The 16,466-nt window shown below is 38.9% G+C and overlaps 1 protein-coding gene and 1 pseudogene across 19 annotated transcripts in view; one reads left to right on the top strand and one right to left on the bottom strand.

The window, feature by feature from the left end:
* LOC101429205 (zinc finger protein 596-like) overlaps positions 1 to 16,466 on the bottom strand; it is a 134,197-nt gene that overhangs the window by 8,890 nt on the left and 108,841 nt on the right. For all 19 annotated transcript variants that reach the window (XM_058277333.1, XM_071208431.1, XM_058277334.1 and 16 more), the window contains one exon: positions 2,700 to 2,784. In XM_058277333.1, coding sequence (XP_058133316.1) covers positions 2,700 to 2,711 — 12 coding nt within the window. In that variant the 5' untranslated portion in view covers positions 2,712 to 2,784. The remainder of the gene's footprint in view (positions 1 to 2,699; positions 2,785 to 16,466) is intronic.
* Positions 6,284 to 7,888, top strand: LOC111760648 (1-acyl-sn-glycerol-3-phosphate acyltransferase epsilon pseudogene; annotated as a pseudogene).

Genomic DNA, 16,466 nt, shown 5'->3' with positions numbered 1-16,466 from the left:
CATGGCTCTTCTGTCTCTTTACTTGAACTTATAATTAGCTTTACTTGTTAACTTTACTTGTTAACTATATGTCCCAGAGACTTAAATCTTTGGTTTGTTCATGTGCTACTTGAACCATGAAATCTCATCAGAGTTGAAATACCTACTCTCCATTTCACTGGACTCAACCAAGAAAACTAACAAGGAGATGATGATGGACAAAGACGATCACAAGAAACAGTGTCTGCAACTGTAAGCAAGATAGTTCCATCCATCTGACCCATGGGATCTAAGACCCATGTCAATTAGAATCAGAATGGGCATCACCATCCCTAAATCCTCAACATCAGGGAGGAATGAAAAATGAATGAAAGTAGACTTATTATTATTCTATTATAGACTTGCTCATCTAGCAATGGAAGAACTTTTTAAAAAATTAAATTGTCTTTTTTTTTAAGGTACATAGATCACAAAAAATGTTACACTAAAAAATATAAGAAGTTCCCACATACTCTGCCCCCTACCCCCCCACTTCTCCCACATCAACAACCTCTTTCATCATTGTGGCATATTCATTGCATTTGGTGCATACATTTTGGAGCACTGCTACACTGCATGGAATATAGCTTACATTGTAGTTTACACTCTCCACCCAGTACATTCAGTGGGTTATGTCAGAATAGATAATGTCCAGCATCTGTCCCTGCAATATTATTTAGAACAACTCCAAGTCCCAAAAATGCCCCCAATATCTCATCTCTTCTTCCCTCTCCCTCCCTCAGCTGCTACCATGGCCACTTTCTCCAGATCAATGCTATAGTTTCTGGAAGAACTTTTATCAATGATGTAAAGGCAGTGACCACCAGAGGTTCTGAGGGGAGGGAGAGAGAAGAATAGGGGTAACATGGGGGCATTGTTGGGACATTGGAATTGTCATGCATGACACAGCAATGATGGCTACAGGCCATTATACATTTGTAATTTAAAATTATGTGGGCAGAGTGTAAATTATAATGTAAACTATAGTCCACGGATAGTACCAATGCTTCAATGTTTTCATCAATTGTAAGAAATGTACCTCACTAACAAAAGATGTTAATGTAGAAAATGAGGGAGAGGGAGAGGTGAGGCATATGGGAATCTTTTTTTAAATATAATATTCATGCAATCTAAAGCTTCCTTTTTTTTAAATTTTTATTTCTCCTCTCCCCCACCCCCATTTCTGCTCTCTGTGTCCATTCACTGTGTGTTCTTCTGTGACCGCTTCTATCCTTATCAGCGGCACTGGGAATCTGTGTTTCCTTTTGTTGCGTCATCTTACTGCATCACCTCTCTGTGTGTGCGGCACCATTCCTGGGCAGGCTGCACTTTCTTTCCCGCTGGGCGGCTCTCCTTACAGGGCGCACTCCTTGCACGTGGGGCTCCCCTACGCAGAGGACACCCCTGCGTGGCACAGCACTCCTTGGTGCATCAGCACTGCACGTGGGCCAGCTCCACATGGGTCAAGGAGGCCTGGGGTTTGAACCATGGACCTCCCATGTGCCATGTGGTAGGCGGACACCCTATCCATTGGACCAAGTCCACTTCCCTCTAAAGTGTCTTTAAAAATAAAATAAATTTTAAAAAGAACTATTATTCATTAAAATTATAGGGAACTTTGAAGAAATATCCAGAATTCTGCAGAACTGAACAGGTTGCATACAGAACTAAGGGCCAATAAGTTCTGTCTTCCTCAACTCTATATAACAAGGCATCCGTTATCAGGTAGAGATACAGATGGTTCAGGATCACAGGCCAACGGCCCTTATATATGCTGTATTGAAAAATGACCTTAGTTCATTCCTGTGGTACGATACCTCCCATTTTCAACATTTTCTGGGACTCACACACCTTTTCATTGTATCTCTTGTATCTTCATCTTATCTGTCTATTAAACAAAGAAAGAAGCCTCTTGAGGGCTTCTACTCTACCCAAATCTTCAAAACTTTTACTGAGGCATATATTTTTTTCTACTTGGTGTACTCCTTCTGGACACAAAAGCACGATTAAAATTAAAATAATTCCTATTCACTGCATCCATTTATAAAATTTCAATAAAGTTGATTTACAAAAATTGAAGTTGGCAATTGGGAACAACGAAGAATAGGAGAATTTCAGATTCTTAAAATATTTCAAAATTTGCAAATGTATTCCTTCAAATGTATAAAAAATTAAAATTGGGGAAAATAAATTATTCTCCATTTCCTTAATTTATTAAACTTTTTTGCTTCTGGTAACAATGCACACCCTAGTACCTGTAATTTTGGATTTATTGAATACACCTGCTGGAACCTCAACATCCCTCCTATAAACTTCTATTCTTACTTATCTCTTTTACCTCTGTTCACTGCATGCAGAAGTCAATTTTAGGCACTAACATGATCCAGGAGTACATTACTTCTCCAATGAGGCCATGGGCTGGGTGAGAAAAAGAAAACATCTCACCTTTTCAGAGAATACACAGCCTTAAGAGAGGCTTGAACAATCTAACAGTTGAAGAGAATACTTCTGGATGAGTCCCTATATTACCATACTTTTTCTGGAGTCCTGTAAGAGCAATTGAAGCTCAGATCCTTGAATAGCTCCAAAATACTCTTGGAATATCTTTTGTCTTCAATAAAAGGAACCTGTTTAATGCCACCAAAAGTGCAATTTCAGGTAAAGAAGAATTCCCTACTCACCTGTGCTTCCATAGTCAATAGCTCAGATGTCAATGTTTTTCCTCTGGAGTTTCACTCTCAACCAGACAACAGGAGATGTGCACAGCTGAGAATGTAGAAAGAAACCTTAGACACAATTCTTGACCTTGAATCCCAAACCTTTCAAACCAGCCAAACAACAGAGAGATAAGGTATGTTTCAAGAGACGCAGAAAGAAGATTCTCCTCTCCAGCGTCAAATGTCAGAGGTGTTGGCATTTCTGACTCATAAAGATGATATGGATATCTTCATTTTACATGTAAGAATATGAAAATCATCTAATTATATTAATTAATTAGACCATGATTTGCAGAGATTTTCAATTCTGTACCTTATTTGAAATTGTAAGGATTCCTGACCTATGTCACATCTGGAATTAGGTCTCCACCACCTAGGGAAGACAGTCTGGACTTTCTCAGATGTAATTATTCATGATTTTGCACTAGCATTGGTCTTCAACATTCATCCCTATCTTTTGGATTCCCACTTTCATCTGACTTTACCCTGAAACTGCCCTTCTGTATACAGTTGTTCTATATCATATTGGTTCTTTCACATGTGTTGTCTAACAATTAACTCAATCAACACTGAGTTCTAAGTATCACTCCCATGGATTTGGATAGCAATCAAGAAACCTAAGAATATATTTTCTCATGTGGTTGATCAACCAGAAGGGATCCATAGCTTCCATAATGCCAATCCTGACATGCAAATCCCCTGCATCAAAAATATCAGAACTATATGGGTCAGCATGGCATTGTTATGTCTTACAATACTCAAAGTATTAAGAGGCTCAGAAGATATAATGAAGATAGTTTGGGAGAAATCCTATTTAAACAGTCTGATATTTAGTGAAGATACGTGGCAGTTTGAGGTGATTTTATGAATCCCCAAAAGTTAAAGATTATGTTAGTAAACTAATCTATTCCTTTGGGTGTGACATCTTTTCATTGCATTAAATTTAGGTGAGGTGTTACTGATTACTTGTTAATATTAGGGTTTTGATTTGACTACATCGATAAGCATGACTCAAGGTGAGACATTGCTCCCTTGCTGGGTCTGATATAAATGGACACTCAGTCAAGTAGACACAAGGAAGAGAGAGATCTGCCATTTTTTTATCTGGCCATGTGGCAGAAAGAAGGCTCAAACAAGTAAAGCCCCAAGGACTGATAAACCATTTTGCCTCACAGCTTACAGCTGATCTTGGGAAGAGAGCAGAGACTGATACAGGAAGCCTTGAAAGACAAGTCCTATGTCAGGAGAGAGAGGACTTCAAAGGATGAATCTCAAGAGTTTGGGACAATGGAGACTCAAGAGGAGGATGAAGCCCACAGGGGAAGAAGAGACCAGCCAGGTATCAGTAACCATTGTTTCAACACGTGGCAACAGACTCTGGTGAGAAAGCAGTCTTGAGTTGAGCTTTATAGAGCCTTGTAACTGAAAGGTTTTATTCCAAATAAATACCTTTTATAAAAGCCCAGATTTCTGGTGCTTTGTATCAGCAGCTCTTTGGCAGACTAGTACAGAAATTGGTATGAAGAGAATGTGGTTGTGTTGCTGCAATTACCAAATGTGCTGGAATAGTTTTATAATCAAATAGCCAAGAGTTGAGTTGCTTGAAGGAAAATACCTAGATTGCTTTGAAGAGACTGTTGGTAAGAATATTAAGCCTATAATCATTTCTGAAAGGTCTTAGAAGGAAATGATGAAACTATTATTGGAAACTGGGGGAAAGGTGATCTGTGCTTTAAAGTTTCAGAGAACTTAGAAAGACTGAATCCTGAATTTACATGGAAAGCAGAATTTGAAAAAGATGAGCTTAGATATTTAACTAAGGATATTTCCAACAGAAATGTGGAAAAATTGGCTTGCTTCTCCTTGCTGCTTATAACAAAATGTAAGAGGAAAGACAGAAGTTGAGAACTGAATTGTTGAGCACAGAAATACCAGAGATTGATTTTGGAAATTCCAAGCTTCCAGAAAACAAGCCCCAGAAGATAGTGCCCCATTTGGGGAATTAACTAAACTTGGAACTTGAAAGTCAGGATTGAAAATGCAGTTATCCAGGAAAGACTTGTGGAAAGTCTTACTGTCAGATGGCTTGGGCCCCTACTTCCTGCATACTATATCAGCAAGCTTTTAGAGAGAATTGCGTGAACGAAACCACTATCAGTCTGGACTAAAAGGGACAGGTAGGAAAGAGATGGAAGGAAGAATGGCTTTAAAAGGAAAACCATGAAAGCTGAGATCTGGAATAAAGACATCTCCTTGGGCCAACAGAGGGAGCACACCCATGTATATGGAGAACCCCAACCTAAGATAGCCTTTGCCCTTCCTGTGGATTTTATAACAACTCTACTATTTCTTCAGGTCACTTATTTAATTTTCCATCATATATTTACTTGTTTATTCTCCCACTGGACTTATTGAATAAAACATCCCTGAATGGTAATATTAGGTGAATTTCCCTTTTGATATTATTCAAGAATTTTAAATGCAGAGAAATTGTAATTCCACAATAACTTAACCTGAAATCAGATGGCCAAGGTCCAACTGACTATAGTCAAATGAAATAACTTCTGTTAAAAACAAAATTAAATGAAAAACATTTACCAAATAAATGTGGACTCTCCTGTCTGGTTAAAATTCTCTCCCTAACTCACCAGAACCCAAACAGAATGAGAATGCAAAGATGAATGTCTTCATGAGGCTGCTTTCATCACACTCTGGGCTTCTGAGCTTCTCTCTCTCTCCACAAGGCACCATTTCAATTGTTAAGTCTCTTTTACCCTATTGATAACCTCATCAGTTGTATAACTCAAAAGCCATACCATTATTAACTCAGATGACTATCTAGATAAATCTAATCGAGACTTGGTTTCTTTCACACAATATATTTCCTTAAATTTGCTAAACCATGGAGATGTAATTAAGGAAAACAACTCGTGCCCTTGAATTCCTTCTAAAAGTCTCAAAATCAATGTTTCTTTTCTAAGAGGTCTCACCATTTTATGGAATTTGGTTGTGTTGGGTAAGTAGTCTTACCAACAATATCTATAGAAGAAGACTTATACTAATCTGTATTTCTAAGAGGAATTATAATCTTCCAACATTTTCAGGCTATAGGCATCAGTGTGACTCTACATAAGTAGAAACCTTTGTGTTGAAAAAATATATTCAAGGAAAAATAGTTTCATTTTCTAGATGGTGTATATTTTACTAACAAGTGTGGGAAAGACGAACCCATATAAATTTTTTTCATTTTGGATCTAGCTTATTTTCTCAGTACTGTAAAATTGTCCAACTTTTAAAATATTAGGGGTTCCAAAAGTAAATGACCAAGGTTCATTGTTATTTTCCTATGAATAAGATGGACTTTAACTAATTTTTAATACTAACATAATAAAAATATTCAGACATATTTTGAGATATAGAAAATAAAAAATATATCTGTAGTAAAATCAAACAATGTAGAGGCCGGCCTGGGGCCCCGGACGCTGCCCGTCCAGGCAGGCGGCGCAGCCCACGATGCCGTGGGGGCGGGGCCGCGCACAGGCGGGCAGATGCTACTGTCGCTGGTGCCGCACAGGCACTCTATGCGCTACGTGCTGCGGAGCTGGGCGCCCACTTATGTACTGGCCTGGGGTGTCTGGCACCTGCTGTCCTGCCTGCTGCCCACCCACTGCTACCCAGAGCTCGACGACTGCCTCTACTGAGTTTACCAGAGCATGATGCTCTCTTCTTCGAGAACTACACCGGTGTGCAGATATTGCTCTTTGGTGATTTGCCAAAAAATAAAATGTTTATCAAATCATCAAAGCACAGTTGACTGGATTGTTGCTGACATCTTGGCCATCAGACAGAATGTGCTGGGACATGTGTGCTATGTGCTGAAGGCTGGGCTAAAATGACTTCCGCTGTACGGGTGTTATTTTTCTCAGCATGGAGGAATCTATGTAAAGCGAAGTGCCAAATTTAATGAAAAAGAAATGAGAAACAAGCTGCAGAGCCACCCGAAAGCAGGAGCTCCAGCCCTGCAGTATTGAAACATGTGCTGACACCAAGAGTAAAGGCAACTCATGTTGCTTTTGATTCCATGAAGAATTATTTAGATGCAATTTATGATGTTACAGTGGCTTATGAAGGACTGTGGACAGTAAAGGACAGCAAAAAGAAGCACAATCCATGACTGAATTTCTTTGCAAAGAATGTCCAAAAATTCATATTCACATGATCGAACAGACAAAAAATATGTCCCAGGAGAACAAGCATATGAGAAGATGACTTCATGAACATTTTGAAATAAAAGATAAATTGCTTATAGAATTCTATGATTCGCTGGATCCAGAAAGAACAAACAGAAAGAAGCGGTTGGGCAGCTTCGGAAATTCTTCAGGACCAGGCTGTTTCGGGATTTTGCAGGGCAGGAGGTGTCTGGACATTGATTTGGTGGGAAGGTAACAGAGAAAATTCATATATAAGATAAAATTGAGCCTCTATTACACGGAGGTGGGGGCTGCGCGTGGGACGCTCCCTCCTGGGGTGGGCAGAGCCGCGGTACTGGCGCTGCAGCAGCGATTCCTGGAGACTTTGTGGTACTGGGGAATTCATAAGCCCTGAGTGGGCTATTGGGGGGCTAACAGGGCAGGAGGCCTTTGCAGACCGATTTGGGGAGACAACGGGAGTTTTATTGCAAGGTGGGGAATTTTTGATTGCGGACACAAATAATAGCGCTTCTGGCTAGAACCCCGCCCCCAAGGCCGGCTGCCGATCTACATCGGCCGTAAATCGCTCCCAATAAAGAGACGTCAGCAGGAGGCTGTTTCAGGGGCTGGCAGGGTGGGAAACGTCTGGAAGCTGATTAGGGGAATATTTTGCGAAGTGTGGGATTACTGTTATGGACACTGATATCAGGGCTTCCGGCTGGAGCCCCTCCCCCTGGGCCTGGCTACTGATCTACAGCATCATTAAATTGGCTGCAGTGTAGAGGCGCCCACAGGTGGCTGTTTTGGGGGCTTACAGAGCAGGAGGTGTCCTGAAGTCGAATTGGTGATACAGCCAGAGGAGACCCTAGTGAGGGGTTGAATTGCGGTTTTCTGACACATAGGTCAGAGTTTGTGGATGTGACCTCCCCCATAGGCTTGGCACCCAGCCACGGGGATCCCTGAAGGCTGTGTTGCACTGCGGTGCTCCCAGGCTCCATGTTAACCAGATTTGAGATTGCCAGGTCTGTGTTCCCTAAACCCTGGTGGCCCACACCCCAGAGACTCATACCTCTTGAGTCTGCAATATCACAGACTTTCCATCCGTGAATCCACCAGGCCCTGAAGTACATCTGAGGTCCTTGAATCACCTGGCCCTCAACGTTTGCATTTTTTTTGTTGTTGTTGTTTTTTGTTTTGGTTTGGTTTTTATTTTATTTTTTATTGTCCTGATTGCTAACATTGTATTATCTCCTAGTCTTTTCTCCCATTGTATTCCCCAAGGTCTTTTTTTTTTTTTTCCAGTTATTTAGGGTTTTTTTTGCTGTTGCTGTTGTGGTTGTTCTACATCTTTTTTTCTTTTCCTTACTTGTTCCCCTCCCTTTACCACCCCCCCCCCCCATTCTCTTTCTTCCTTTCTTCTCTTTTTTTTTTTTTTTCTCTCTTGTCCCTCATTTTCTTCTTATTTTATCTTAATTATACAATAGGTGCTGCAGGGAACACCTCACATTTGCTGGGTTTCCTCATCCTCCACTGCCTCATTTCTGTGTGAAATGATTTTGGCTACCTGCACTATCCCCTTTCCCCCACATCTTGATATCCTCCATCATCTACTGTCTCTCCTATATTCCACCTCCCTTTCTTTGATCCCCAAATTGTCTAACTCTTAATTTCTAATACCCTTGTTTTGTTTTCTGTTATCCACTCTTGAAACTATTGCCTTTCTTTTCTCTTTCCCTCTCTCACAAAAACACTAGCTTTTTAATTCATACCATATTCTTCCCATATTCAGTCAACTACCTCATTATAGGTACTCTACCTACTGCTATAACTCTACACAACTTACATGAATCTAATATCCATCCTCCCAGATCTCATATTGTTGCTCTGTTAACATTTATTACCAATACTACTTTACACATTTTCCTTGCTTACACAATTGCCTTTCCCTGACCCTAATACTTTTCTTCAAAGTGAACTCAGCCAGCAATAAGAAATTAGAAGAAGAAGAACAAAGTGACAAAGAGAAGATATAACACTTACGCAAAAACAACAGCTAATTAATCCCCAAGACTAGACAAAGAAGCTAAGGAACTGATTAAACCTGTCAAGATAAAATGATGACCAGAAAGCAACAAAAATCTACAAACCAAACCAGTAATCAGGAAAACATGGCTGAATCCAATGAACAAACTAAAAACCAGGAAGGGGAGCAGAACTTTGCACAAGTAATTAAAGATCACAGAACATATATCACAGACAAACTTAATGAAGTAAAGGAAGACATTAACAATATGAAGACAACACTTAGAGGGGAAATTGCAAACGTATGCAAAAAGATAACAGATATGATGGGAATGAACACCACAGTTCAAGAAATCAAAAATACACTCGCAGCAAATAACAGCAGATTAGAAGAGGCAGAGCAGAGAATTAGTGATGTGGAAGACAGTACATCGGAAATTACACAGATAGTAGAATTGATCTATAAAAAGATAGAAAAAATCCAGCAAGGACTTAGGGACCTGAATGACAATGCAAAACACAAAAAGATACATATCCCAGAAGGAGAAGAGAAGGGAAAGGGGTAAGAAGGAGTATTGCAGGAAATAATGGCTGAAAACATCCCAAATCTACTGAAAGAGACAGATGTACATATCCAAGAAGCACAACGCACCCTAAACATTATGAACCCCAACAGGCCCACCCCAAGACATAAACTTGTCAAATTATCCAACACTCAAGACAAAGAGAAAATTCTAAAAGCAGCAAGAAAAAAGAAAACCATCACATACAAGGGAAGCTCCATAAGATTAAGTGCTGATTTCTCATATGAAACCATGGAGGCAAGAAGGCAGTGGTATGATATAGTCAAGGTATTAAAAGAAAAAAATTACTAACCAAGAATACTCTACCCAGCTAAATTAGCATTCGAAAATGATGGAGAGTTCAAAATATTTACAGATAGCAGAAATTGAAAGAGTATGCCAACATGAATCTTCCCCTTCAAGAAATTCTAAAGGGAGTGCTGCAGGAAGAAAGGAAAAAACAGGAAAGGCAGAGTTGGAGGAGAGTGTAAGAGCAATAAAAAAGACAAAAAGAGAAGGGAAAAAACAAACAAACAAACAAAATATGACAAACACAAGTCCAAACAAAATATGGCTAACAAATAATTCCTTCAAAGGAACAACACTAAATGTCAACGGATTAAACTCACCTATCTAAAGATTAAGACTGGGACATTGGATAAGGAAATATGAACCATGTATATGCTGTCTACAAGAGACACATCTTAGACCCAGAGATTCATGGAGGCTGAAAGTGAATGGTTGGAAAACAATCTCACAAACAAACAATAACCGAAAAAAGGTAGGAGTAGCTATATTAATATCAGACAAAATAGACTTTAAATGCAAAACAATTGTGAGAGACAAAGAAGGATACTACATATTAGTGAAAGGGACAATATCTCAAGAAGAACAAACAATCAGAAATATTTATGCTCCTAACAAGGGTGCCTCTAAATACATGAGGCAAACGCTGGAAAAACTAACTGAAAGAATAGATGCATCTACAATTATAGTGGAGGATTTTAATACACCACTATCAACTCTGGACAGAACATATCAAAAGAGAATCACTAAAGAATCAAAATATTTGAACAGTATATTAGAGGAGCTAGATCTAATAGACATATACAGATCATTACACCAAACACAACAGGATATACATTTTTCTCAAGTACACATGGATCATTCTCCAAGACAGACCATATGCTAGGCCACAAAGAAAGGCTTATAGAACTCAGAGACCAGATGAAACTGCAGTAGAATGCCCTGAGTTATTGCAAGACATTTCTGAAAAGAAGCGGCTGAGCAGCGTTGGAGGCTTTTCGGGACCAGGCTGTTTCAGGATTTTTGCAGTTCAGGAGGTATCTGGACATCGATTTGGTGGGAAGGTAACATAGAAAATACGTCTATGAAATATACACGGAGGTCCCAGCTGCGCGGGGAAAGCTCCCTCTTTGGGTGGGCGCTGCTGTGGCATTTTTTTTTTTTTTTTTTTGGAGGCTCTGCAGTACTGGGGAATTCATAAGCCCCAAGTGGCCTATTGGGGGGTTAACAGGACAGGAGGTGCCTGCAGACCGATTTGGGGTGACAAACGGGAGTTTTATGGCAAAGCGGGGGGAATTTTTGATTGCGGACACAAACAATAGTGCTTCCGCCTCGAGCCACGCCCCCACCAAACCCAGCTGCCGATCTACAGTGGACTTAAAGTGATAGCAATAAAGAGATGCCACCAGGGTCTGGCAGGGTGGGAGACGTTTGGAAGCCGATTAGGGGAATATTTTGCAAAGTGTAGGAATTTCGGGATTGGACTCTGTTATTAGCATTTCTGGCTGGAGCCCCACCCCCGGGCCTGGCTATTATCTGTGTCATTAAATTGGCTGGAGCATAGAGGCACCCCCAAGTGGCCGTTCCGGGGGATTACAGGGTGGGAGGGGTCCTGAAGTCGAATTGGTGATACATCCACAGAATAGACACCAGTGAGTGAGTGAATTGTGGGGTACAGACACACAGGAAAGAGACTGCAGATGTGACCTCACCCATAGGGCTGGCACCCAGCTGCGGGGATCCCTGAAGGCTATGATGCACTGTGGTGCTCCCAGGCTCCCTGTTAACTGGACTTGAGTTTGCCAGGTCTGAGTCCCCTAAACCCTGGTGGCCCACACCCCAGAGACTCACATCTCTTAAGTCTTCAATATCTCAGACTTTCCATCCCTGAATCCATCACGCCTTGAGGTCCATCTAAGGTCCTTGAATGTCCTAGCCCTCAATGTTTGCGTTTTTCCTTTTTTGTTTTGTTTTGTTTTCATTTTTATTCTATTTTATTTTTATTTTTTTTGAATTTCCTGATTGCTAACATTGCATTATCCCCTAGTCTTTTTTCACAGCATATCCCCCAAAGTCTTTTTTTCCAGTTATTTAAGGTTTTTTTAAAATTGCTATTGTGGCTGTTCTGGTTGGTGTATACCTTTTTTTTCTTTCCCCTACCTGTTCCCTGCCCTTTACCAACCCACTTTTTCTTTCTTCCTTTCTTCTCCTTTTTTTTTTCTCTCTCTCTCTTGTCCCTCATTTTCTTCTCATTTTATTTTATCTTAACAATACAATAGGTACTGCAGGGAACACCTCACATTTGCTGGGTTTCCTCATCCTCCACTGCATCATTTCTTTGTGAATAGATTTTGGCTACCTACACTATCCCCTTTCCCTTACATCTTGATATCCTCCATCATCTACTGTCTCTCCTATATTCCACCTCCCTTTCTTTGATCCACAAAGTTTCTAACTCTTAATTTCTAATACCTTTGTTTTGTTTTCTGTCTGTTATCCACTCTTGAAACTATTGCCTTTCTTTTCTCTCTCCCTCTCTCATGAAAACAATAGCTTTATAATTCATACCATATTCCTCCCATATTCAGTCGACTACCTCATTATAGGTACTCTACCTACTGCTATAACTCTACACAACTTACATGAATCTAACATCCATCCTCCCAGATCTCATATTGTTGCTCTGTTAACATATATCACCAATACTACTTTACACTTTTTCCTTGCTTACACAATTGCCTTTCGCTGGCCCTAATACTTTCCTTTAAAGTGAACTCAACCAGCAATAAAAAATTAGAATAAGAAGAACAAAGTGACAAAGAGAAGATACAACACTTACGCAAAAACAACAGCTAATTAATCCCCAAGACTAGACAAGAAGCTAAGGAACTGATTAAACCCGTCAAGATAAAATGATGACCAGACACAACAAAAATCTACAAACCAAACCAGTAATCAGGAAAACATGGCTGAATCCAATGAACAAATTAAAAATCAGGAAGAAGAGCAAAACTTCGCACAAGTAATGAAAGATCGCAGAACATTTATCATCGACAAATTTAATGAAGTAAAGGAAGAGGTTAACAATATGAAGACAACACTTGGGGGAAAATTGCAGACATACGCAAAAAGATAACAGATATGATGGGAATGAACACCACAGTTCAAGAAATCAAAAATACACTTGCAGCAAATATCAGCAGACTAGAAGAGGTAGAGCAGAGAATTAGTGATGTGGAAGACAATACATTGGAAATCAGACAGATAGTAGAATTGGTCGATAAAAAGATAGAAAAAATCCAGCTAGGACTTAGGGATCTGAATGACAATGCAAAACGCTCAAACATATGTATTATAGGCATTCCAGAAGGAGAAGAGAAGGGAAAGGGGTCAGAAGGAGTGTTGCAGGAAATAATGGCTGAAAACTTCCCAAATCTACTGAAAGAGACAGACATAGATATCCAAGAAGCACTGTGCACCCCACTCGTCATAAACCCCCAAAAGGCCCACCACAAGACATATACTTGTCAAATTATCCACTGCTCAAGAAAAAGAGAAAATTCTAAAAGGAGCAAGAAAAAAGAAAACCATCACATACAAGGGAAGCTCCATAAGATTAAGTGCTGATTTCTCATATGAAACCATGGAGACAAGAAGGCAGTGGTATGATATAGTCAAGGAATGAAAGGAAAAAAATTTCCAACCAAGAATACTCTATGCAGCTAAACTACCATTCAAAAATGATGGAGAGTTCAAAATATTCACAGATAAACAGAAACTGAAAGAGTATGCCAACAAGAATCCTCCCCTTCAAGAAATTCTAAAGGGAGTTCTGCAGGAAGAAAGGAAAAAACAGGACAGGCAGAGTTGGAGGAGAGTGTAAGACCAACAAAAAAGATAAAAAGAGAAGGTAAAAGAATGCAAACAAAATATGACAAACATAACTCCAATCAAAATATGGCTAACACAAATAATTCCCTGAAAGTAATAACACTGAATGTCAATGGATTAAACTCACCTATCAAAAGACTCAGACTGGGACACTGGATAAGGAAATATGACCCATCCGTATGCTGTCTACAAGAGACACATCTTAGACCCAGAGACTCATGGAGGTTGAAAGTGAATGGTTGGAAAACAATCTCACAAGCAAACAATAACCAAAAAAAGGAAGGAGTAGCTATATTAATATCAGACGAAATAGACTTTAAATGTGAAACAATTGTGAGAGACAAAGAAGAATACTACATTTTAGTGAAAGGGACAATCTGTCAAGGAGATCAAACAATCATAAATATTTATGCTCCTAACAAGAGCGCCTCTAAATACGTGAGGCAAACGCTGGAAAAACTAAGTAAAAGAATAGATAAATCTACAATTATAGTGGGGGATTTTAATACACCTCTATCAACTCTGGACAGAACATCTCAAAAGAGAATCACTAAAGAAACAAAACATTTGAACAGTATATTAGAGGAGCTGGATCTAATAGACATATATAGATCATTACACCCAAACACAGTAGGATATACATTTTTCTCAAGTGCACATGGATCATTCTCCAAGATAGACCATATGCTAGGCCTCAAAGAAAGGTTTAATGAATTCAGAAAGATCGAAATCATACAAAACAATATCTCTGACCACAATGGAGTGAAGCTGGAAATTTGCAAGGGACAGATGCCCAGATTTCACACCACAATTTGGAAATTAAACAACACACTCTTAGAAAAACAGTGGGTCAAAGAGGAAATCTCAAAAGAAATCAATGACTACCTTGAAACAATGATAATGATAACACAACATAAAAAAATTTATGGGATGCAGCAAAAGCAGTACTGAGAGGGAAATTTATAGCCATAAATTCATCTATCAAAACAGAAGAGCAAAAATTGAAGAACTAACTGCACATTTGAAGGAATTAGAAAAAAAAAATGAAGTAATCCAACAGGAAGAAGAAGGAAGGAAATAACAAAGATAAGAGCAGAACTAAATGAAATAGAAAATAAGAAAGCACTTGAAAAGATAAACAAGACCAAGAGCTGGTTTTTTGAGAAGATCAACAAAATGGACAAACCTTAATGAGATTAACAAAGAAAAAAAGAGAGAAGATGCAAATACACAAAATAAGAAATGAGAAAGGCGATATCACCACTGACCCCACAGAAATAAAGACTATCATAAGAGGATACTTTGAAAAACTATATTCCAACAAAAATGACAATTCAGAGGAAATGGACAAATTCCTAGAAACACATAAGCAGCCCATATTGACGAAAGAAGAAATTGATGATCTTAAAAAACCAATCACAATAGATAGAATCAGTCATTAAAAACCTCCCAACGAAGAAGGGCCCAGGGCCAGATGGCTTGACAGGTGAATTCCACAAAACATTCCGTAAAGAACTAACACCAATCCTGTTGAAACTATTCCAAAAAATTGAAACAGAAGGAACATTGCCTAACTCCTTCTAAGATACCAACATTACCCTAGTACCAAAGCCTAACAAAGACACCACAAGAAAGGAAAATTACAGACCAATTTCTCTAATGAACCTAGACGCAAAAATACTTAACAAAATTCTTGCTAATCATATTCAACAACAGATTAAATGAATAATACACGATGACCAAGTGGAATTCATTTAAGGTATGCAAGGATGGTTCAACATAAGAAAATCAATCAGTGTAATACACCATATAAACAGATTCAAGGAAAAAATCACATGATTATATCTATAGATGCAGAAAAAGCTTTTGACAAAATACAGCACACTTTCTTGATAAAAACACTCCAAAAGATCAGAATACAGGAAATTTTTTGAACATGATAAAGAGTATATATGAAAAACCTACAGCCAACATTGTTTACAATGGAGAAATCCTAAAATCCTTCCCTCTAAACTCAGGAACAAGACAAGGATGCCCACTCTCTCCCCTTCTATTTAACATTGTCTTAGAAGTACTTGCTCAAGCACAGAGACAAGAACCAGATATAAAATGCATTCAAATTGGAAAGGAAGAAGTCAAAATTTCATTATTTGCAGATGACATGACCCTGTACATAGAAAACCCTGAGAGATCTACAACAAAGCTTCTAGAACTCATAAATGAGTTTAGTAAAGTCGCAGGTTATAAGATCAATGCGCAAAAATCAGTAGCATTTCTGTACACCAATAATGAGCAAGATCAGGAGGAAATCAAGAAACAAATACCATTCACAATAGTAAATTAAAAAATCAAGTACTCAGGAATAAATTTAACTAAAGAGGTAAAAAACTTATACACCGAGAACTATACAAGACTGTTCAAGGAAATCAAAGAAGACCTAAATAAATGGAAGAATATTCCTTGTTCATGGGTAGGAATACTGAATATTATTAAGATGTCTATCCTACCAAAACTCATCTACACATTCAATGCAATCCAAATAAAAATCAACACAGCCTTCTTTAAGGAACTAGAAAAACTAACTATGAAATTTATTTGGTAAGGAAAGAGGCCCCGAATAGCCAAAGACATATTGAAAAAGAAAAACGAAATTGGAGGAATCACACTTCCTGACTTCAAAACATACTACAAAGCTGCAGTAGTGAAAACAGCATGGTATTAGCATAAGGAGAGACACACAGACCAATGGAATTGAATTG

Source organism: Dasypus novemcinctus, chromosome 16, assembly GCF_030445035.2.
Source record: "Dasypus novemcinctus isolate mDasNov1 chromosome 16, mDasNov1.1.hap2, whole genome shotgun sequence".
In the NCBI taxonomy this organism is placed as follows: domain Eukaryota; kingdom Metazoa; phylum Chordata; class Mammalia; order Cingulata; family Dasypodidae; genus Dasypus; species Dasypus novemcinctus.
Note: the sequence above shows the minus strand (reverse complement) of the source record. Positions and strands in the feature narration are given on the sequence as shown.